The sequence below is a fragment of the Salvelinus namaycush genome, chromosome 22 (genome assembly GCF_016432855.1).
Source record: "Salvelinus namaycush isolate Seneca chromosome 22, SaNama_1.0, whole genome shotgun sequence".
NCBI classification, from domain to species: Eukaryota; Metazoa; Chordata; class Actinopteri; order Salmoniformes; family Salmonidae; genus Salvelinus; species Salvelinus namaycush.
In genome coordinates, this window is record NC_052328.1 from 13763072 (window position 1) to 13788013 (window position 24942).

The window sequence follows — 24942 nt, forward strand, 5'->3', positions numbered from 1 at the left end:
ATTCAGATAAAGCGCTAAAAGACCTATTGAATGTAAATGTGTGATTATAACTGACACCAGTTGAAACTCCACATATTTTCTCCAAAAGCCTTTGCCCTTGTGTCACTAGTGTTTGTTTTACCCCCAACCAACCATGGGGTCATGAAATTAAATACACAATTAGGACTTTTACCAAAGGGGCATAACGTTCATTTTTGATGGAGGAAATGCTGCATGTTTGATATCCTTTGAATCTTTGAAGAAAGATACCCTTTCACCCACTCATTATCATACACCTATCCAGATAATATGGTTAAACATATGTTAAAGTAGGCCTCAATGGTTTGATCATTTTTCTATGAATATGCAAATACCTTGTTACAAGTCTACCCAGTCATTCCATGGCCACAACGATTATACAAGTTCAGGGCTAGAACACAGCTTATGATCTACCATGTGCAGTTTGTTTGGGTTGAGGGCTGTCAAATCATTGATATTGTTTGACATGACACATTTTTTTTTTTTTCAATTTTACTGCATTGCTAGGAACAAGTAACATAAGCATTTTGCTGCACACGCTATACCATCTGCTAAACTGTGTGTGCAACCAACTAACTTTGATTTGAATCAGTGGGAGTCTAGCTTGTCAAGGCTGAGTTAACTAGTCTCTAGTCATAATTAGTCTGTCTAACCCAAACTCCAAATAAAACCCACACATTCACTCCTTCTCCACTGTAAACTCTAACCTGCCACGCTCTAGTGTACACTCTTTGGCAAAGGCCTACGTTCACAAGACTGCTGAACTCAACGTGAAGGAACTGACAACACACCACTGCAATGGAATCACATGAGGAGAAACGCAGAAAGCAAATGTGGATACATATTAAAAGAAAATTATTCTTGGCCCGGAGTCAATGCAAAGGCAGGAAAGATACTTAGCTGCAACAAACCAAAAATCAATAGCAATTTATTCTCTCCTTGGTCTCCAAACAGAGAGAGTAAATAATCCGGACCCCTCTCGCCTGTCCCAGGAGTACACTGGCGTCTCTCCCTCTCGCTCTCCTCAGCCTCTATCACAGACTTCTCTGGCCCCTCGGAGTAGCACCACTCAAACTCAATACCTACTGCCACACAGTCCTGCTCCGCTAAAAGACATAGCCTACGGCAATTGGTAAGGATTTGGCAATTGACAAGGCAGGTAGTCCAGGTGTCTTTGATTCCCCTCTCCTGTGTTGTTTACATGTTTACACTTGAGTCATTTAGCAGACACTCTTATCCAGAGCCACTTAGAGTAGTGAGTGCATAAATGTTCATACTTTTTTGTACTGGTCCCCCCGTGGTAATCAAACTCACACTCCTGGCGTTGCAAACGCCATGCTCTACCAACTGAGCCACACGGGACATGTTGTTTAGGCCTAGGCTATATATTACAGTTAAATTCAGTCATTTGCATTTTAATATCATATGAGCAAGATTATATCTTCCTAATGCAGACTCAGCTATTATTACAACTTGCTGTATTATCAAGGTGATTTAAAAAGTCCCATTTCACATGAATATAATGACATTCCCCATAATAAAAGTCTGTCTGTTTTCTTGTGATAGACCTAGTTCTGGGGCCGCGGCGTGTGCGATCATCAACATGAGAGAAATACTGGCCCTTCAGATTTCCTGGATGATGACTTTTCCCTCCCTTCAACACTCCCTCTCATCCCCTTCCCTCTATAGGCCTAGTGCAACTTATTACTAGACAAGCACCATTCAGCCAGCTCAAACCAAACCCTATCTCCTGGGGATGTGTGAGCCTGAGACAGTCTCAGAGTTGATGGGCCGGAGACTCAAGACACAATCGATCCGTCTTCCTCAGACCTTCACTCCCGAGCTTCTCAAAATCTGACAATTCAAGAGCGTGGAAAGGCTATTTCATTCTCTGGAGATATACCTCAGATTAATGTTGCTCTTGCCTTCAGGTTTAGCGAAGTTTATCGAAGACATTTCTTGAGAGCATCTCTCTGTTTTCTGTTTGCTCCAAGATGACAACAGTCTTCCTTCATATTCTAGGAGTAGAAGTGTCAGTCAAACTAAACCTTAGAAATCGAACAAAGAAACACCTTCTGGCCCTCCAAACAAAGTGTTGATAATAATAGGCAACTGAGTGACACCATTTTAATAACTTAGCAACAGGTATAGACTTAGACCTTTGCACAAATCTGAACACACTGAAAATATATCATCTTTGTCCTATACTTGACCGTGTATTGATAGGAACAAAAGGAAGATTAAAGTATTAAACATGTTGCCAGATAGTGGTTAATTCATGGTATTCTGTCACTCAAACACCATCAAAAACTTGGGCCAGAACATCTGGCTACAATGCATCGGTCACTGGCTGGCAGGTGGCGTGGATTTGACAGTGTCAGCTGCATGTTCACGTGAACATGTAGTAGAGCTGTTTACCTTAGAAATTATAACCCAGCAAGGTGATAGTACATCTTGTAAGGATGAATGCAACTCTCGTGTACACACATAAGGGCTATTCTACAAAACAGCAGCTTGTTATATTGTCAACTGTCCAGTAGCAAGCCAGGCACAAAAAACAACTATCTTATAAACAAGGCATCGCGGGTTCGTGGAAATGCTGTTATTCACAAAATAACCTAGAACTGACAACGTCAAATTAATGGACGAAACGACTCACTACAACTTTCTCACATACCAATCATGCTGGGGATGTAGCTACGTCCTCTGGTTTTATTAAGGTGAAGAACTTCATGTCATACGACTGCTGGGGATCTCCATTACAGTATTTGCAAGTCTCGAGGACTATGGGAGATGGAGTCCTACTTGTTTCCGTATCATTATTATCTAGTTAAATGTACCTGGCAGCGTCCAAAATAGCTTTTGAGCTGTTTCATATTGCAACATATTTTACATACATTGTACCAGACAGAATCCTACTACGAACGTATCCAACAGGTGCAAAAAACACATTCGGAGAGAGAAAAATACAAACTTGAACTTGACGTCATACCGGAAACGATCGCTTCAAACACCGGATGGGTTTTTTGACAGCATGCTTGCTTTCACTTTCAATGTTTTGATTTGATAATGTCAGTTGATGACAACAAACACGCGACTATTGCATATTGAAACGGAGACATTACCATTTAAGGAAGAAACGACGAGTCACTTTTAGGATATTCTTTACGATAATATGCAAGAAATGCCGGAACCACAGCCGTCTAAATGTGAGGGGGAGCGGAATCAAGAATGCATCCTACAACAAAGAATAGAGACGGTTAGCATTGGCAATAGAGTAAGATGTTTTCCCCTCTGTATAGCTAGCTACTTCAAATAATTGCACATTAGTGTTTGTGTGGTCACATTTGGAAACATTAACTCTAATACTACATTGGCGTACGGAGTATTCATTCAAGCTGCATATCATGGAATCAATCCACCAACTCGGTTTTAGGATGATAGACCATCCACACACTAGCGGTCAGCTAGCTAACTACTGTAGCTACAAAGAGTAACGTTAATACTAAATGCGAAGCCTAGTGATGCTATCTTCAATGTATGCTATTCAAATTCTGAAGCCAACTAGAGAAAGAGAGTCCATTGGCCCTCCAGCACATGACACTGCTGTGGCATAGTTGCTTAATTTGGGCTAATTAGCTAGTACAGTATATCACCTGCCATACACAACAGGTGAACCAATCACAAGGCAAGGGTCTCTTTCCACTGCTCAGATGTTGCATGCGTCAACCACATCTACTGTGCCGTCGGGAAGCAGATTGCTATTACATATGATGTGGTTATCTGATATGTAAAATACCTATCCAGGCTTTGTAAGATCTGGCATGTGTCAGTAACATCTGAGCAGGTGAACAGGACCAAAAGAGGTGTACCTGCCAGATTACATTGCAGATGCCTGCAAGATCTCACCATGCCTGGACAGGCATGCAACGCCTTCACAGTTCACTTCTAGCTGGGAAGGAACTCTTGAGCTGTGTTTGAAAACTCATACTAACTGAACTATTTGTGATGTGAATTGAGTATATAGTATGCTTATTGGTCATAGTATGGATATAGTTAGTATGCCAAAAGTTCCTGGATGTCGTACTAAATTCGCCAAAATATGAAGTATAGGCAGGGGACACTATTTCTGTACTTTAGGGCCCATAATGCAATTCTTCAGGAAATAGGAGTGGCTACATGTTATTTTCAGATTTGAAGAAAATGGTGGAAAATATGCAGCTGAAGTACAACGAGAGCAGATGCAAATGTATTGCTTTAACTAATGATGACAAATGTTAAGAAAATGTTGAGCAATGTAATAAAGTAATGACTTTTCAAATAAGTTACCTTACACGTTATGTTGGCTGACAATTTGTTAGCTACACTGTCCTTACGAACCACGTAGCGTATAATTACAGTAGTATCTACCGGTATGTTAGTTGGCTACTTATACATCAAACTTGCCAGTATATTAACTAGGGGTTATCTAACTAACTACCCAACGTTTATTGACTTGATTATTCCCGTCATTCTTAGCTTAGCTAAAAGGTATAGTCGTTGTGCGTTCTCAATGGACATTCGGTGCTTTCGTAAATTCACTCTGACTATCTACTCCGATTTCAAGGCACTCTCATCTGAGTGTACTAGAGCGCAGAATAATGAATTTATGAGCGCTCAACTCCCGTTGAATATGGCCGGTGTCAGTACACATCTGCAAAAGGCGCAATTAAATTGTTGCCTGTAACACAGTTAGTCACCTACGCTCTGGATAACATGAAAACTTCCTAACCAGCTCTGCTAGGGCGAGTAAAATGGTCAGAGTGGTCAATCACATTTGTGTCTGGAAGTAGCTAGCAAGCTAGCCAGCGTTAGCTTGGGTGCTTGACTGCCGTTGTATGGTTAGAATGCTCAAATCAACCCTACTTCTCCAGTGTGCACTCCGAATTTACAAACGAACAATCTGACAACGCTCTGAATTTACGATCGCACTCCACATTGAATTTAAGAACATACCCGAAGTCGTAAAATGTCTAACTAGTCATTTGTTATGCTAACTAGCTAGCATAGCAACAATATCAACTTCCGGTAGACAGGTGAAGAGCTAGTACACTCAACTGAAAGCATACTGTTCATTTACAGTGTACTAAAATGAACTCATAGTATTGTAATGAAACAGGCAGGGAGCAGGTCTCGAACCCTCAACCTTCTAGTCCGAAGTCCAGCGCACTATCGACTGTGCCGTAAAAGCATGCTCCTGCGGCAGATTCGATATCCGCGCTTATAATCCCAGGGTCGTTACAGTATGTAGTATATACTCATTAAGTATGTAATATACAGTATGTTAGTATGGCTATTCGAACCCAGCTTTGGTGTAGCAGTTAAGACGTTTTTCCCGTGAGAGACCCGTGTTCAGATCCCACCCACGACAATGGTGCCCAACATGGGGCGCTATCTCGTGGGAAAGGAGGTCAAAGGGGGTTAAATGTAGTGAAACTATGTAGTTAAGCGGTGGAGTTAGTTTACGGCACGTTCTTACATCTGGGACACCATAATCACAACGTTCTTCAACTGGTCGTTCAGAACAGCACCGTTTCTGTTGAGTCAAACGTTTCACACTATTGTGTCCTGCTGAATGTGGCCCAGGTTGGACACCCTTTTTAGAGATATAATGTTCTGATGATCAGAATATAGTCGTATCAACTAAAATAGATGTATACTGAACAAAAATATATACTCAATGATTTTACTGAGTTACAGTTCATATAAGGAAATCAGTCAATTGAAATAAATAAATTAAGTCCTCATCTATGGTTTTCACATGGCCAGGCCCAGCTAATCAGAACAAGTTTTTCCCCACAAAAGGGCATTATTACAGACAGAAATACTCCTCAGTTTCATCAGCTGACCTGGTGGCTGGTCTCAGACGATCTCACAGGTGAACAACCCGGATGTGGAGATCCTGGGCTGGCATGGTTACACGTGGTCTGCGGTTGTAAAGCCGGTTGGATACTGCTAAATTCTCTAAAACTACGATGGAGGCGGCTTATGGTAGAGAAATTAACATTCAATTCTCTGGCAACACCTCTGGTGGACATTCCTGCAGTCAGCATGCCAATTGCACGCTCCCTCAACTTGAGGCATCTGTGGCGTTGTGTGACAAAACTACACATTTTAGAGTAGCCGTTTATTGTTTTAATTAAGTAGGGTTTCACATTTTGGAGAGGTGGAAACTTTCCGTGGGAATATATGGGAATTAACAGGAATATATGGAAATTAACAGAAATATATGCAAATTAATATTAATACCATTTAAATGTAGATGTTTTTTGCATTGGATATATTTACCATATCATATGGAGACAGAAACATAAACCTTTTACCTTATCATAAGTAGACATAATTGCAAATTACTAAATCCTTCCAATAAAAAACAAAAAAAACAATTTAGTTACGAATTGAACTTTAATTAAATGAGTCGACTCTTCACATGGGATGATTTCACTGAAAAACAAAAGAAAGGGAATATTGAATGATCCCTAATGATCCATCGCATCTCCCAAAAACGTTTTGAACATACAGTTGAAGTCGGAAGTTTACATACACCTTAGCCAAATACATTTAAACTCAGCTTTTCACAATTTCTGACATTTAATCTTAGTAAAAATTCCCTGTCTTATCTCAGTTAGGATCACCAATTTATTTTAAGAATGTGAAATGTCAGAATAATAGAGAATGATTGATTTATTTCAGCTTTTATTTCTTTCATCACATTCCCAGTGGGTCAGAAGTTTACATTCACTCAATTACTTTTTGGTAGCATTGCCTTTAAATTGTTTAACTTGGGTCAAATGTTTCGGGTAGCCTTCCACAAGCTTCCCACAATAAGTTGGGTGCATTTTGGCCCGTTCCTCCTGACAGAGCTGGTGTAACTGAAGCAGGTTTATAGGCCTCCTTGCTCGCACACGCTTGTTCAGTTCTGCCCACAAATTTTCTGTAGGATTGAGGTCAGGACTTTGTGATGGCACTCCAATACCTTGACTGTGTTGTCCTGAAGCCATTTTGCCACAACTTTGGAAGTATGCTTGGGGTCATTGTCCATTTGGAAGACCCATTTGTGACCAAGATTTAACTTCCTGACTGATGTCTTGAGATGTTGTTTCAATATATCCACATAATTTTCCTCCATCATGACACCATCTATTTTGTGAAGTGCACCAGTCCCTCCTGCAGCAAAGCACCCCCACAACATGATGCTGCCACCCCCGTGCTTCACGGTTGGGATGGTGTTCTTCAGCTTGCAAACCTCCCCCTTTTTCCTCCAAACAGGACAATGGTCATTATGGCCAAACAGTTCTATTTTTGTTTCATCAGACCAGAGGACATTTCTCCAAAAAGTACAATCTTTGTTCCCATGTGCAGTTGCAAACTGTAGTCTGGCTTTTTTATGGCAGTTTTTGAGCAGTGGCTTTTTTCTTGCTGAGCGGCCTTTCAGGTTATGTCAATATAGGACTCGTTTTACTGTGGATATAGATACTTTTGTACGCATTTCCTCCAGCATCTTCGCAAGGTTCTTTGCTGTTGTTCTGGGATTGATTTGCACTTTTCGCACCAAAGTACGTTCATCTCTAGGAGACAGAGCGCGACTCCTTCCTGAGCGGTATGGCGGCTGCATGGTCCCATGGTGTTTATACTTGCGTACGACTGTTTGTACAGATGAACGTGGTACCTTCAGGCATTTGGAAATTGCTCCCAAGGATGAACCAGACTTCTGGAGATCAATTTTTTTTTTCTGAGGTCTTGGCTGATTTCTTTAGATTTTTCCATGATGTCAAGCAGGTAGGCCTAGAAATACATCCACAGGTACACTTCCAATTGACTCAAATGATGTCATTTAGCCTATCAGAAGCTTCTAGAGCCATGACATAATTTTCTGGAATTTTCCAAGCTGTTTAAAGGCACAGTCAACTTAGTGTATGTAAACTTCTGACCCACTGGAATTGTGATACAGTGAATTATAAGTGAAATAATCTGTCTGTAAACAATTGTTGGAAAAATTACTTGTGTCGTGCACAAAGTAGATGCCCTAACCGACTTGCCAAAACTATAGTTTTTTAACAAGAAATTTGTGGAGCTACCAGGAGACAGGCCAGTACATCAGGAGACGTGGAGGAGGCCGTAGGAGGGCAACAACCCAGCAGCAGGACCGCTACCTCCGCCTTTGTGCAAGGAGGAGCACTGCCAGAGCCCTGCAAAATGACCTCCAGCAGGCCACAAATGTGCATGTGTCAGCATATGGTCTCACAAGGGCTCTGAGGATCTCATCTCGGTACCTAATGGCAGTCAGGCTACCTCTGGCGAGCACATGGAGGGCTGTGCGGCCCCACAAAGAAATGCCACCCCACACCATGACTGACCCACCGCCAAACCGGTCATGCTGGAGGATGTTGCAGGCAGCAGAACGTTCTCCACGGCATCTCCAGACTCTGTCACGTCTGTCACATGTGCTCAGTGTGAACCTGCTTTCATCTGTGAAGAGCACAGGGCGCAGTGGCGAATTTGCCAATCTTGGTGTTCTCTGGCAAATGCCAAACGTCCTGCACGGTGTTGGGCTGTAAGCACAACCCCCACCTGTGGACGTCGGGCCCTCATACCACCCTCATGGAGTCTGTTTCTGACCGTTTGAGCAGACACATGCACATTTGTGGCCTGCTGGAGGTCATTTTGCAGGGCTCTGGCAGTGCTCCTCCTTGCACAAAGGCGGAGGTAGCGGTCCTGCTGCTGGGTTGTTGCCCTCCTACGGCCTCCTCCACGTCTCCTGATGTACTGGCCTGTCTCCTGGTAGCGCCTCCATGCTCTGGACACTACGCTGACAGACACAGCAAACCTTCTTGCCACAGCTCGCATTGATGTGCCATCCTGGATGAGCTGCACTACCTGAGCCACTTGTGTGGGTTGTAGACTCCGTCTCATGCTACCACTAGAGTGAGAGCACCGCCAGCATTCAAAAGTGACCAAAACATCAGCCAGGAAGCATAGGAACTGAGAAGTGGTCTGTGGTCACCACCTGCAGAATCACTCCTTTATTGGGGGTGTCTTGCTAATTGCCTATAATTTCCACCTTTTGTCTATTCCATTTGCACAACAGCATGTGAAATTTATTGTCAATCAGTGTTGCTTCCTAAGTGGACAGTTTGATTTCACAGAAGTGTGATTGACTTGGAGTTACATTGTGTTGTTTAAGTGTTCCCTTTATTTTTTTGAGCAGTGTATATTCACCCCACCCAGTATTGTAATCAAAACTTACCAGAAAGCATGTTGTCCTTGGCTCAGACAGTGTAGTAGTGTGGGCTCAATAGCATCTCATTAGTGTGCAAGATCTAGAGAATCAGCTGTACATGTGATGGAAGAATGCACTGTGCATGCAGAGGGTTGCAATTCCATTGAATTGGGGATTGTTTAACCAAAATATGCCACAAGACCTAGAATTGCCTTATGTGTATCCCACATAAAAGGTTCACTATTATAAACTAACTTTTTTGACGAATTTAAGCAAAATTCCCCAAATTCCAGGGCTTAACTTCTCATGGAAAATTTCCGGGAAAATTCCGGAAATTTACCGAAAAGTTTCCGACCCTTTGCAACCCTAGTCTCCAGCATAAGGTGCACCTGTGTAATGATCATGCTGTTTAATCAGCTTCTTGGTATGCCACACCTGTCAAGTGGATGGATTATCTTGGCAAAGGAGAAATGCTCACTACCAGAGTTGTAAACCAATATGTGCACACAATTTGAGAGAAATAAGCGTTTTGTGCTTTTGGAACATTTCTGGGATATTTTATTTCAGCTCATGAAACACGGACCAACACTTTACATGTTGTGTTTATCATTTTGTTCAGTGTAGTAGGGCAATTCCACAGTAACGGAATTACGCTGTGACTCAGATTTTTCACTTTAAAATGTAAGCCAAACGAAACCATTGGTTTCAAAGTTTAATAAACCATGCAACTTTATGCACAAGGACTACGTTGAACAATTTACACAGAACATTTCACACAAAACACATTTACTCGAAGAACTGTACAGCGGCAAAGTTTCTGTTCAGAATTACAGTAAAATCTCCCTCAGTTTTTTTATGCGACCACATTTTCCAAAAGCTCTTTTAAATATCTGCTCTGAATTTAAGACTCAAAGAGGTCTGCAGAAAGAATGGGAGGTCTGGAGAATTTTGTTTTACAAAAACAGAGTGAATGGTCTGCTGGTTCCCAGCGTCAAGATTTTGATTGGATGTTGCATTTCAAGAACCCTCCCCCACATGCCCGTTACCAGGCCAGACCAAATTTGACACAATCATAGACCTCTATGTTTCACAAGTTTGGACATGACTGTACTGCACAGTAGAGTACAGCACCACACAGCATAGTAGAGTAGGGCTGGGAATTGCCAAGGACCTCGCGATGCGATATTATCATGATACTTACAGTTGAAGTTGGAAGTTTACATACACTTAGGTTGGAGTCATTAAAACTCGTTTTTCAACCACTCCACAAAATTCTTGTTAACTAACTATAGTTTTGGTAAGTCGGTTAGGACATCTACTTTGTGTATGACACAAGTAATTTTTCCAACAATTGTTTACAGACTATTTCACTTATAATTCACTGTATCACAATTCCAGTGGTCAGAAGTGTACATACACTCAGTTGACTGTGCCTTTAAACAGCTTGGAAAATTCCAGAAAATGATGTCATGACTTTAGAAACTTCTGATAGGCTAAATTACATAATTTGAGTCAATTGGAGGTGTACCTGTGGATGTATTTCAAGGACTACCTTCAAACTCAGTGCCTATTTGCTTGACATCGTTGGAAAATCAAAAGAAATCAGCCAAAAAAATGCAGACCTCCACAAGTCTGGTTCATCCTTGGAAGCAATTTCCAAACGCCAGACGGTACCATGTTCATCTGTACAAACAATAGTACACAAGTATAAACACCATGGGACCACACAGCTGTCATACCGCTCAGGAAGGAGAAAATAGAACTGTTTGGCCATAATGACCATCGTCCTGTTTGGAGGAAAAAGGGGGAGGCTTACAAGCCGAAGAACACCATCCCAACCGTGAAGCACGGGGGTGGCAGCATTATGTTGTGGAGGTGCTTTGGTACAGGAGGGACTGGTGCACTTCACAAAATAGATGGCATCGTGAGGCAGAAAATTATGTGGCTATATTGAAGCAACATCGCAAGACGTCAGTCAGGAAGTTAAAGCTTGGTCGCAAATGGGTCTTCCAAATGGACAATGACCCCAAGCATACTTCCAAAGTTGTGGCAAAATGACTTAAGGACAACACAGTCAGGGTATTGGAGTGGCCAACACAAAGTCCTGACCTCAATCCTATAGAAAATGTGTGGGCAGAACTGAAAAAGCATGTGCGAGCAAGGAGGCCTACAAACCTGACTCAGTTACACCAGCTCTGTCAGGAGGAAGGGGCAAAAATGCACCCAAATTATTGTGGGAAGCTTGTGGAAGGCTACCCGAAACGTTTGACCTAAGTTAAACAATTTAAAGGCAATGCTACCAAATACTAATTGAGTGTTTGTAAACTTCTGACCCACTGGGAATGTGATGAAAGAAATAAAAGCTGAAATAAATCATTCTCTCTACTATTATTCTGACATTTCACTTTCTTAAAATAAAGTGGTGATCCTAACTGACCTAAGACAGGGAATTTCTACTCGGAGTAAATGTCAGGAATTGTGAAAACTTGAGTTTAAATGTATTTGGCTAAGGTGTATGTGAACTTCCGACTTCAACTGTAGGTGGCGATATGTATTGCTATTCTCACGATTCTGTATGTATTGCGATTCAAGGTTCCAAACATTGCTCACCGTGTGTCTGCTGCAGCGGGACAAGAGAGAGCCATGAGAAATACAAATTAAAATGCTGAAAACAAATTGGCTCCCTATTTTAAAAGAAGATGGAGAAAACGCTATGAAGAAAAAATTCTGCCGTTTTTGTACAGGTACAGCCAACTAGCACAAAAATGATATTGCGACATTGTCAAAACGATACATTATATCGTAAAAAATAATATCCCAATATGTAACTGTATTGATTTCCCCCCCATCACTACAGTAGAGTAGAGTTCAGTACACTACAGTGGAGTACAATGCAATACATTATACTGTACTCTACTCTAGTGTGCTCTACTGTACTGAATGGTACTGTAGCACTGTATTCTACTTTTCTTTACTGTACTTTACTGTTCTCTGTTGTGGTCTACTGTACAGTGCTGTCCAAACATGTGAAACATAGACGTCTATGATTGGTTCAGATTTGGTCCAGCCAGCTAGACCAAATTTCAACTACTTTTCAACATCCATGGACATCCGATGTCAGTCGGTGCTCAGTGGATGAGGATGCTTGTTACAGTAAATGAAAAGAGGGTAGCTGGTAGGTGTCAGCCAGTAAGAGCCGGTAGAGATTACATTAACTGGAGAAGGAGGGAGAGCGAGGCAGAGAGAGGGAGAGTGAGAGGGAGGGGTTGTCCAGACTGTTTTCACAGTCTTGCTTTGACCACCAGATGACAGAAAGAGAAAGAAAACAGTTATCAGTATGCCAGTGGAAGGGAGGATAGTAGCAGCTGACCAAACTGGGGGTTGTGAATACTATGATTTCACATTGTAGCCAATTTTAAAAGTAGTAATTCCATTACAGATTATTCAGTACTTCCATTATGGATTTGGTAACATAATTACGTGTTTTAATCACTTAAAGCTGCAATATGTCTCTCTTTGGGCAACCCGACAAAATGCATATAGAAATGTGTTATAAATCTATCATTCTCATTGAAAGCAAGTCTAAAAAGCGGTAGATCTGTTCTATGTGCATTATTTCTATGCTTCCCGTGCTTAAGTTTTATTTTTACTTTCGGTTTTGTACAATATGTTTGGTTATGGAAAATATATTTCACAGCAGTTTAGATGTTACAATGATTTTCCACACTATACTTGCTTGTTTTGTCACAAACTAAAATTAGGCTATTAGAATTTTTGCAACCAGGAAATGGCATAGTTATTTCTGCATAGTGTATCTTTAATAATTCATCAACTTGATATCAATAAAAACACTATATCTAATTGGTAGGTCTACCTTTACCTTTTACGTTACTTCTGTGAACTTTCATTATCCTCTCTGAGGGAGAGAAATTTGAAATTATCTTGAAGATGTGTGGGATTTTGGTAATGGAATTACACGGCACAAGGCGTGTTTGTTAAACTTACAGAATGCAACTAATTTCTCAAACTATAGTGTTGATATTAGTTGACAGGGGTCTTTACTTCACATTGTGTTTTGATGTATTTCTAATACCTTTTAAGACTTTTTCTGGTAGATGTTTTCTAAGACCCATCTGTTTGACCAGAAATCAAAGCCATTACTTATTCCTAATTTTTAGAAAAATGTATATGCTTTTATTTTTTTAAATATATATAGATTTTTAACTTTAATTTGACACCCAATTTGACATACTCCTATGGACTTCACATGCTGGTGGTCATGGGTCCTTTTACATGGAAATGCCCAGTATCGGCTTCATTCTGTATTTTCCACCTATAGAACTTGTATAAAATAACACTAGATGTTATTTCACTGTTGTCAGTGATGCACGAAGAAGACTGTACAGCTGAACTGCTAAAATACTGGGATTCTAGGATTATTCCAACATGTGAGATTGCCTCGTTTTCTAGCTCTGCCTTGTAGAAATGTTTGTTGTGTACACTTTAATAAATGCAAGGACCTGTTAAATCCGGGAACTGGTAAATGATGTAAACTTCATTAATATTCAAATTGAAAATGCATCAACGTAATGTTTTCTGCATCTCTTCAAATATGATGTGGCATATAACAACCCAACTTCCACGGTAAAATAATTGACTAAACACGATTCAATTTGCATATTAATGAGTGAGATGACAGATTATAATATTTGCCCTTTTTTCCCTTTCCCTTCAGGGAGCAACCATAATTTCAGGCATCTTATTTTCTTGGAATAGCTGATAGCTTTGAAAAAACAAATGGATAACTTTAAGAACAATGAAACTTAATTTTAATTGAATGTTCATCAAAGCCTTTCTGGTGACATTTTTGTTTCCGTGTGAGAGGAATTCTAAGTATGTATACTGAAGAAAAATATAAACTCAACATGTAAAGTGTTGGTCCCATGTTTCATGAGCTGAAATAAAAGATCCCAGAAATGTTCCATACGCACAAAAAGCTTATTTCTCTCTAAGTTTGTGCAAAAATGTGTTTATATCCCTGTTAGTGAGCATTTCTCCTTTGCCAAGATTATTCACCCACCTGACAGGTGTGGCATATCAAAAAAGCTGATTAAACAGCATGCTCATTACACAGGTGCACCTTGTGCTGGGTTCAATAAAAGGCCACTTCAAAATGTGCAGTTTTGTCACACAGCACATTGCCACAGATGTCTCAAGTTTTGAGGGAGTGTGCAGTTGACATTCTGACTGCAGGAATGTCCACCAGAGCTGTTTCCAGATAATTGAATGTTAATTTCTCTACCATAAGCCACCTCCGTTGTTTTAGAGAATTTGGCAGTGCGTCCAACCGGCCTCACAACCACAGACCACTTGTAACCTCGCCAGCCCACCACTTTACACCACTCCATATCTGGCTTCTATACCTGAGGGATCATCTGAGACCAGGCACCTGGGCAGTTGATGAATCTGAGGAGTATTTCTGTCTGTAATAAAGCCCTTTTTGTGGGGAGAAACTCATTCTGATTGGTAGGTCCTGGCTCCCCAGTGGTTGGGCATTTGCCCTCCAAGGCCCAGCCATGGCTGTGCCCCTGCCCAGTCATGTGAAATCCATAGATTAGGGCCTAATTTATTTAATTGATTTCCGTATATGAACTGTAACTCAGTAAAATCTTTGAAATTGTTGCATGTTGTGTTTATAGTTTTGTTCAGTATATATAATTAACCTCAACAGTTATGTTTTGGCCTAGCTTTTTTGGTAACTTGTTAATGGAAGTATTCTTTTACCCCTAAATGCTGTTATTCATCCTCCTTCTTGCTTCATACGTGTTTGTCACGGCGTTCTGTGAATGTCTGTTACCATTTTCTGTCAAAGGTGACACATTTAAACTTAGAAATAGTTTAAAAAAATACACAGAGCCTTTGAGGAAATTATAGCTTTTTAAATGTCAAGACTATTTTTCATTTGTAAAAGTCCTGAAAAACAGAGGTTACCATTTCATTCCTGTAAGAACTACAATTGAATGATTTGAATGCCCTCTTCCACTTCTTTGGGATCTTGACATCTACAGTTGAAGTCGGAAGTTTACATACACCTTAGCCAAATACATTTAAAATCAGTATTTCACAATTCCTGACATTTAATCCTAGTAAAAATTCCCTGTCTTAGGTCAGTTAGGATCACCACTTTATTTTAAGAATGTGAAATGTCAGAATAATAGTAGAGATAATGATTTATTTCAGCTTTTATTTCTTTCATCACATTCCCAGTGGGTCAGAAGTTTACATACACTCAATTAGTATTTGGTAGCATTGCCTTTAAATTGTTTAACTTGGGTCAAACGTTTCGGGTAGCCTTCCACAAGCTTCCCACAATAAGCTGGGTGTATTTTGGCCCCTTCCTCCTGACAGAGGTGGTGTAACTGAGTCAGATTTGTTGGCCTCCTTGCTCGCACACGCTTTTTCAGTTTTGCACACACATTTTCTATAGGATTGAGGTCAGGGCTTTGTGATGGGCACTCCAATATCTTGACTTTGTTGTCCTGAAGCCATTTTGCCACAACTTTGGATGTATGCTTGAGGTCATTGTTCATTTGGAAGACCCATTTGCGACCAAGCTTTAACTTGGCCAAACAGTTCTATTTTTGTTTCATCAAACCAGAGGACATTTCTCCAAAAAGTACGAGCTTTGTCCCCATGTGCAGTTGCAAACCGTAGTCTGTTTTTTTATGGCATTTTTGGAGCAAATACTTCTTCCTTGCTGAGTGGCCTTTCAGGTTATGTCGATATAGGACTCATTTTACTGTGGATATAGATACTTTTGTACCCATTTCCTCCAGCATCTGCACAAGGTCCTTTGCTGTTGTTCTGGGATTGATTTGCACTTTTTACACCAATGTACGTTCATCTCTAGGAGACAGAACGTGTCTCCTTCCTGAGCGGTATGGCGGCTGCGTGGTCCCATGGTGTTTATACTTGTGTACTATTGTCTGTACAGATGAATGTGGTACCTTCAGGCGTTTGGAAATTGCTCCCAAGGAAGAACCAGACTTGTGGAGGTCTAAAAAAAAAAATCTGACGTCTTGGCTGATTTCTTTTGATTTTCCCATGATGTCAAGCAAAGAGGCACTGAGTTTGAAGGTAGGCCTTGAAATACATCCACAGGTACACCTCCAATAGGCTAATTGACATAATTTCAGTCAATCAGAAGCTTCTAGAGCCATGACATAATTTTCTGGAATTTTCCGAGCTGTTTAAAGGCACAGTCAACTTAGTGTATGTAAACGTCTGACCCACTGGAATTGTGATACAGTGAAATAATCTGTCTGTAAACAATTGTTGGAAAAAGTACGTGTGTCATGCACAAAGTAGATGTCCTAACCGTCTTGCCAAAACTATAGTTTGTTAGCAAGAAATTTGTGGAGTGGTTGAAAATGAGTTTTAATGACTCTAACCTAGGTTAAACTTCCGACTTCAACTCTAGTTGCTTTATGGAGAAAAGTGACAAACGGCAGTGATAGAGCCATAGATGGGAGGTGTATTACGTGTACAGCAACCCCTTTGTTGCGTTGTAGCCACTTAAATACTCTGCTTGACGTCACAACCTAGATCACTAAAGAATATATATGTATACACAGTGCCTTCGGAAAGTATTCAGACCCCTTGACTTTTTCCATATTTTGTTATGTTGCAGCCTTATTCTAAAATTCATTTTTTTATTTTATTATTACAATCTACACACAATACCCCATAATGACAAAGCAAAAACAGGTTTTTAGAAATAAAAACAGAAATATCACATTTACTTAAGTATTCAGACCCTTTCCTCAGTACTTTGTTGAAGCACCTTTGGCAGCAATTATGGCCTCGAGTTTTCTTGGGTATGACACTACAAGCATGGCACACCTGTATTTGGGGAGTTTCTCCCATTCATCTCTGCAGATCCTCTCAAGCTCTGTCAGGTTGGATGGGGAGAGTTGCAGCACAGCTATTTTCAGGTCTCTCCAGAGATGTTTGATCGGGTTCAAGTCCGGGCTCTGGCTGGGCCACTCAAGGACATTCAGAGACTTGTCCCGAAGCCACTCCTGCATTGTCTTGGCTGTGTCCTTAGGGTTGTTGTCCTGTTGCAAGGTGAACCTTCGCCCCAGTCTGAGGTCTTGAGTGCTCTGGAGCAGGTTTTCATCAAGGATCTCTCTGTACTTTGCCCGGTTCATCTTTGCCTCAATCCTGACTAGTCTCCCAGTCCCTGCTGCTGAAAAACACCCCCACAGCCATGCTTCACCGTAGGGATGGTGCCAGATTTCCTCCAAATGTGACGCTTCACATTCAGGCCAGAGTTAAATCTTGGTTTCATCAAACCAGAGAATCTTGTTTCTTATGGTCTTGAGAGTCTTTAGGTGCCTTTTGGCAAACTCTAAGAGGACTGTCTTGTGCCTTTTACTGAGGAGTGGCTTCCATCTGGCCGCTACCTTAACGTCCTGATTGGTGGAGTGCTGCAGAGATGCTTGTCCTTCTGGAAGGTTCTCCCATCTCCACAGAGGAACTCTAGAGCTTTGTCAGAGTGACCATCAGGTTCTTGGTCACCTCCCTGACCAAGGCCTTTCTCCCCTGATTGCTCAGTTTGGCTGGGCAGCCAGCTCTAGGAAGAGTGTTGGGGGTTCCAAACTTCTTTCATTTAAGAATGATGGAGGCCACTGTGTTCTTGGTACCCTTCCCCAGATCTGTGCTTCGACACAATCACGTCTCGGAGCTCTACGGACAATTCCTTCAACCTCATGGCTTGGTTTTTGCCCTGAAATGCACTGTCAACTGTGGGACCTTATATAGACAGGTGTGTGCCTTTCCAAATCATGTCCAATCAATTTAATTTTCTAGAGGCGAAAGAAACGCACACCTATTTAGGCGAGGTGCTGGCTAGCGGAATAGAACACTTGAAAAATGAAAGGAGAGCCGCACAGTCTAGGAGCTCAGATGCAATAATTGAATAACCTAATATCCAACGTTTCGACAGACAAGCTGTCTTCATCAGGGTATAATGATCAATAATCAATTGAATTTACCACAGGTGGACTCCAATCAAGTTGTAGAAACATCTCAATGATGATCAATGGAAACAGGATGCATCGGAGGTCAATTTCGAGTCTCATAGCAAAACGGTCTGAATACTTTTGTAAATAAGGTATTTCTGTTTTTTATTTTTAATACATTTGCAAAACTTAATAAAAAACAGTTTTCACTTTGTCATTATGGGGTACTGTGTGTAGATTGCTGAGGATTTTTTCTTCTTCATTTAAGCCATTTTAGAATAAGGTTGTAACGTAACAAAATGTGGAAAAAGTCAAGGGGTCTGAATACTTTCCAAGGCACTGTATATCTAGGCATTGTATATCTAGGCAATACAATTAAAGTCGATGGAAAGTCTCTCCTAAGTAAGTCAAAACCATTCACTCATCAGTCATCTGCTTTTCTCTTTCCTTCACAGACCATGAAGATGGAGACAGATGTATTTAACCCTTCCCACACTGCAGAGCTCCAATTCCTCAGGTCACGGGTTCGGGAACTGGAGAAAGAGAAGGCCGAAATGGCGGCTGAAAACCAATGGCTGCAAAACATGCTAGTAAAGGGTGAGGATGAGTAAGGTCAATACAGTTTTATAATTCACCTGCTCTAAATTGATCACTTTCCCTCATACGTGTTCCTTCTTAACTTTGTGGTGTCATCCCTCAGAAATCCCTGACCTGCTGTCTACCATGTGGCAGAACTTGGGCCAAGCCAACCACCCCCCCTACCCAGCAGTGTCCCCACAGGCTGTCTCCACAGCAATAGTGAGGGGCGAGAGCTACACATACACACACCACTCTGTGTCAGGACACTCTGGCCGAGGGTTCAGTCCCCCACTTCATCATCAGCCCATGTCCAACCGCTCAGCTATGACTCAGGATGACGTGAATGGAAGCATGTCAAACTTTGGAGCCGAGATGGCCATCAGTGAGCACAGTGTGGACGGAGACTTAGAGCTGAGTGACATCACAGAGGACGACGACCCTCACAGCTCTCTGTTTGGCTCAGCAGCCGACCTACCCGGGATGAGGACATGCTCAGAGACACACTGTGTTAGTGGGACTGGCCATGTAAGGAAACCTGCTGTTCATTCCAGATAAAAACAGATTGTTAACGTAGCCACCATTAACATATCGAGACCTTGGGACTATATGGTTCTATCTGAAATGTTTGTCTAAAATGAGTTAGTCACATAATTGAGCTTTAGATAGTTCTACATATGTCTGAGAAGTTAGTAAAAATGTGAAAATGAAAATATGAAAAACTAGAAACCCATTTGAACTTGGCGCTGTAAGGTTCTATCTGCAGTCCAATCACAAGCCTGAACAAATACAGACGGACCATTCGGAACACGTCTTTGCCTTCTCCCTCTAAGTATTGTTCAGTGAAGACCATAATATTTCTGAGGATCGTAATACATTTCTTATGTATTTGATGTGTCTGACTATCTTGGTAAAATAGTGTTATTTTATCATTAATGTATTCAAATAGCTACAGTTTTCTTAAAAACCAAACATGTCTAATTCAGAAGTGTCTTTATATAGCCTTATTGAACCCAGATTGACATTTAAAGAGCCAGAAGGTTCTATATGCAGTTGCACCCCCCTCTCAGGATTTTGATACTCTGCACTTTAGGTACCTTTAGGGTGAGGACCTTAATGGGTTATGAAAGAATAATTCACTACAAAACAGTTCTGAGATCTGGGATGTGAAAACTTTGATGCTCAATATCTCAGAACTATGCTTTGCGCAGATAGAACCAAATAGTCCCAAGGACACGATATCGATCCTCTAAAGGTTATGGATGTCTAAATGGGTTTTGATTCTGATCACATTTGCACTGTCTCCCAATTGGCTGTGCAGGTAAACCAGGTGGAGGTATACCCAAGTTCCGGCGTCTTCTGTGAAATGCGGTCTTGGCATGCAGCCAATCAGACGCAGTCTCCCACGGCGATGGCGCGCACTCTGTTGCTGGGCGTGTTCGACATGGACACCCTGCTGAACAGCAACTTGCGAGGGGGGCGGAGCCGCAGACCAACCTTCCCCAACCACCGCACCGCCCTGGACCCACACAAGCTCAACGCCATCTACAGTAAGTGATTACCTGATCCTCAGCCTTACAAACAACCTTTACCACCTTTCTTTGTATTTTTCTCCAATTTCACTTGGTCATTCATTGGGGAGTGAAAGCACTCACCTTCTCGATCATTAGAAAGATACGGTGGGGTCTGAAATGATTGACACCTGTAATAAAGATGATCAGTAATGACTGTATAAAATAAATAATTAAAATAATAATTAAAATAGCGATATTGTATGCTCCAAAAATTGGGATATTATATTTCTTTAAACTCATACAATTGCTCAGAAAGGTAGGGATCAAAATTATTGGCACCACTAAACATTCTTATAAGTAAAGTAGTCCAAAAGTTTGTAGTCACAAGTTTGTAGTCATTGTGTATTAGGAATATGGGACAAAATACCAAACTTGTTGGATGCATTTGTTGTTCATTTTGACTGTGTTTCAGATTATTTTGTACCCAACAGAATTGAATTCTAAATAATGTATTGTCATTTTGGAGTCACTTTTATTATAAATAAGAATAGAATGTGTTTCTAAACAATTCAACATTAATGTGGATGCTACCATGTTGATTATAGGTAATTTACAGAGGGTCAAAGATCATACCCCCAAGACATGCTAACTTCTCACCATTACCAATAACAGGGGAGGTTAGCATTTTATATCATACCCCCAAGACATGCTAACCTCTCACCATTACCAATAACAGGGGAGGTTAGCATTTTATATCATATCTCCAAGACATGCTAACCTCTCACCATTACCAATAACAGGGGAGGTTAGCATTTTATATCATACCTCCAAGACATGCTAACCTCTCACCATTACTAATAACAGGGGAGGTTAGCATTTTATATCATACCTCCAAGACATGCTAACCTCTCACCATTACCAATAACAGGGGAGGTTAGCATTTTATATCATACCTCCAAGACATGCTAACCTCTCACCATTACCAATAACAGAGGAGGTTAGCATTTTATATCATACCTCCAAGACATGCTAACCTCTCACCATTACCAATAACAGGGGAGGTTAGCATTTTATATCATACCTCCAAGACATGCTAACCTCTCACCATTACCAATAACAGGGGAGGTTAGCATGTCTTGGAGGTATGATCTTTGACCCATAAGGGGCACGTGCCCCCCAGATTTGTCATGTTGAAAAATATATGTACAGTATATAATTATTATTTGTTGTTGTTGTTTCTCTGTACTACTACTTGCCACCTAGCAATTTTATGAAGTTGGCTTTAGCTAGGCCCGATAGGTTCCCAATCTCCCAACCTCATAATATATATTTAGGGGTGTCAATTATTTTGACCCCTGCCTTTTTGAGCAAAACAATTATTACTTGGACCAATGGAAGCCGGTCCAATGCAGACGTTTTTATCTCAATATTAAATCATTTCTAGGTAACAATGAAGTACCGTACTGTGATTGTTTTAAATTAAAATGAGAAAAAAGAGAGAAAAAATAGCTTCTTAGGAAAGAGAGATTTCTCAATCAAGAATTTTGCTAGGACTGTCTGGGGGTGGTCTGAGTGGGAAGGGTAAACTGAAAACTAGCTGTTATTTGCAGAGAGGAATGGAGCTCTCTTTCTTATTGATCTATTAACTAATTTAATGACATCACCAGGCAGGCCAAAACCCCATCTGACAACAACAGGCTGACATTTCAGGCTTTTCAAACAGCTCTTATACTAAAAGGGAATTATCATCATTTTCACAATTTCACAGTATTATATCAACCTCCGTAGTGTGGAAATAACACTTCCATTAACAAGTAACCAAAAAAGCTAGGCCAAAACATAACTGTTGAGGTTAATTATATATACTGAACAAAACTATAAACACAACATGCAACAATTTCAAAGATTTTACTGAGTTACAATTCATATAAGGAAATCAGTGTATTCAAATAAATTCATTAGGCCCTAATCTATGGATTTCACCTGACTGGGCAGAGGTGCAGCCATGGGTGGGCCTTGGAGGGCATAGGCCCACCCACTTGGGATTAGTTCTTACCCACAAAAGGGCTTCATTACAGACAGAAATAGTCCTCAGCACCCCCCACCCCCCTTCAGACGATCCCGCAGGGAAGAAGCTGGATGTGGAGGTCCTGGGCTGGCGTGGTTACACGTGGTCTGTGGTTGTGAGGCCAGTTGGACGTACTGCCAAATTCTCTAAAACGACATTGGAGGCAGCTTATGGTAGAAAAATTAACATTCAATTCTCTGGCAACAGCTCTGGTGGACGTTCCTGCAGTCAGAATGCCAAATAAGCTTTTTGTGTGTATGGAACATTTCTGGGATTTGTTTAATTTCAGCTCGTGAAACATGGGGCCAACACTTTACATGTTGCGTTTATATTTTTGTTCAGAGTATATAAAACACAGGAAAATCACGTTTTGGACTGTACAAACAAAGTATTTTTCTCTGAGCAGTTGCATTACTATAAAATTAAATAGTTCCACAATTCTTTTTAGCATACAATATAGCTCAGTATTTTTATGAATTATTTTATACCGTCATTATTGCTCATCTTTATCAAGGGTGTCAATAACTCTGGACCCCACTATATCTCACTGATACAGTTGAAGTAGCATCCCACAACTGAATCATTTACACATGCATTATTAGGTTGCGCTTGAGTGCTGTGCCACCGTAATTCAATAAAAAAAAGTGAAACATGATTTAGAGAGGATGAGGATTGAGAGGGTGTGTGTGCCGGAGGCGGCCGGGCCCATTTCCGATCCAGTAAGCCCCCTTCATTCATCATCATTTTGTTTTTAATGGCCTGACAGCTCTGGCAGGGCTGAAAAACGGCTGTGTTCCTTACTGTCACTCCTGCGCCGTCCTCCCTCCTCCAACTGTTGTTGTGCTGTTGCTCTCTCCCTCCGCAGATGCCACTCTAGCCCGCTTCCCATTGGCCAGGAAGGGACAAATTGGCACCGGCATCAACTCCAAGCTGTCTGAGATCCGGTTCCGATCCAGGAGAGCCAACCGGGACCCCAGTTATCTATGAAGGACTGTTCCTGCCCACACACCCAGTTGAATCAAATCAACATTTTAGTTCTAGTATTTTATCACATTAACCGTTCAACTGTATCAGTATATGAGTACATGTGCGTGCAGAATGTCTTGCCTATGAATTTTTCCACATTGGCTTAAACATTGGCTTCTGCTGGAGGTTCTGTGGAAGAGAATGGTAAAAGGACTCAAAAGATGGGCTAATGATAGAGGAAGGATTCAAAGCCAGTGGAACAACGTACATAAGAACCGGCTTTGATGGTTAAATCCCCACTCTGTCGCCGACCAACCATTCGTAAACCACACATGTGAACGATCCCCTGGGTAGTCTCTCTGACTGACAGAGATGCATAGATCCAGGACTGCTGATCCGTGTGTGACCAACCAGTGGAGGACCGGAGGCTTCAGTCATGTCTTACCAGACAGACGCCTCTCTGTCGTTGACCTCTACCCATCTAGACAAAGGAGGCAAGAGGGGATTGGAGGGAGGCCAAACTATATTTCTCCATTGATTTCTCTGATCCTAGGCATTAAGCTCACTCCAAAAGCTCCATTACCACCCCCAGGTCCCCTCTGCACCCTCTCCCTCCAATCCTCTCCTTCCGCCTGAGAGGAGAATCAATTTGTGGCCCCCGCCCACCCAGCCTTCCCTGGAGGTGTCACAGCTCCCCATGCCTAATGGACCCACAGGTACTCTGAGCCTCCAGGAGGATGACAGAAGAAATTCATTCATCTTAAAGGACTTAAACAGTGTGTCATTCTCCCCAAGTTCACCATGTCCACAGAGCCCACATGAAGAGAACATGACTGGGGATTTGGCCTGATGCATATATGAGGTATTGGATTAGATGTAACCGTTGGTAATGAGGAACGGTCAAGTTGTTATTTTATATCCGGTCATGTCTGATGTTCAAGATGTTGAATGTTTGATGCGAATGCGAATGCATTAAAAGGCTGCTGTTTTTCATTGCCCTTCATGTTGTCTCCCTCTAGTCATCGGAACGATTTGAGAAATTACACATTAACCAATTGCTTAAAAGCTACTTAGTTTTCGGTAAATGAGAAAGAGAGAGGAGAAGATGATAGGCAATGAATCACTAGCCCATTGATAAATTGAAATATCCATTACGGTAGTCCACCTACTGGGCACACCACTTCATTTCAACGTGAAGAATTGGATATTATTTGGTTGATACGTTGATCAACGAGATTACAACCTATTTTCAACCATTCAAAAAGACAGCCAAAAGTTTGTTGAATTCCTAATCACTATGCTTTCAACCATCTTAAAGCACAACCAAATTCCAATGGAAAATCAATGTCTATTTTTTGGTTCAGTTGTCACCTAAATGTGTTATCGCTATGCTTTCAACCATTTTAAAAGCACAACAAAGTTCAAATGGGAATACAGTGTCCTATTTTGTTTATTTATACAACAACTTAATGTGTTATCACTGTGCTTCATTGAATAGCACAACCAAATGACACGGAT

At 41.2% G+C, this 24942-nt stretch overlaps 2 protein-coding genes across 3 annotated transcripts in view; one reads left to right on the plus strand and one right to left on the minus strand.

Annotated features, from left to right (window-relative positions):
- The window catches only part of prkn (parkin RBR E3 ubiquitin protein ligase), a 90985-nt gene extending 88166 nt beyond the window's left edge, over positions 1 to 2819 (minus strand). The window contains exon 1 of the mRNA XM_038960864.1: positions 2696 to 2819. Within this exon, the coding sequence (XP_038816792.1) occupies positions 2696 to 2702 (7 nt within the window). The 5' untranslated portion in view covers positions 2703 to 2819. The remainder of the gene's footprint in view (positions 1 to 2695) is intronic.
- A 233-nt stretch (positions 2820 to 3052) lies between these two features.
- On the plus strand, positions 3053 to 24856 carry LOC120017908. 2 transcript variants are annotated; one of them, XM_038960865.1, is made up of 5 exons: positions 3053 to 3295; positions 18756 to 18897; positions 19001 to 19404; positions 20198 to 20426; positions 23324 to 24856. In XM_038960865.1, exons 1-5 carry the CDS (start codon positions 3194 to 3196, stop codon positions 23443 to 23445), a joined length of 999 nt encoding a protein of 332 aa, XP_038816793.1. In that variant the 5' UTR covers positions 3053 to 3193; the 3' UTR covers positions 23446 to 24856. The 2 variants fall into 2 exon arrangements, with proteins under 2 accessions (XP_038816793.1, XP_038816794.1); XM_038960866.1 differs by having other exon boundaries at positions 3054 to 3277.
- Positions 24857 to 24942: the final 86 nt, after the last annotated feature.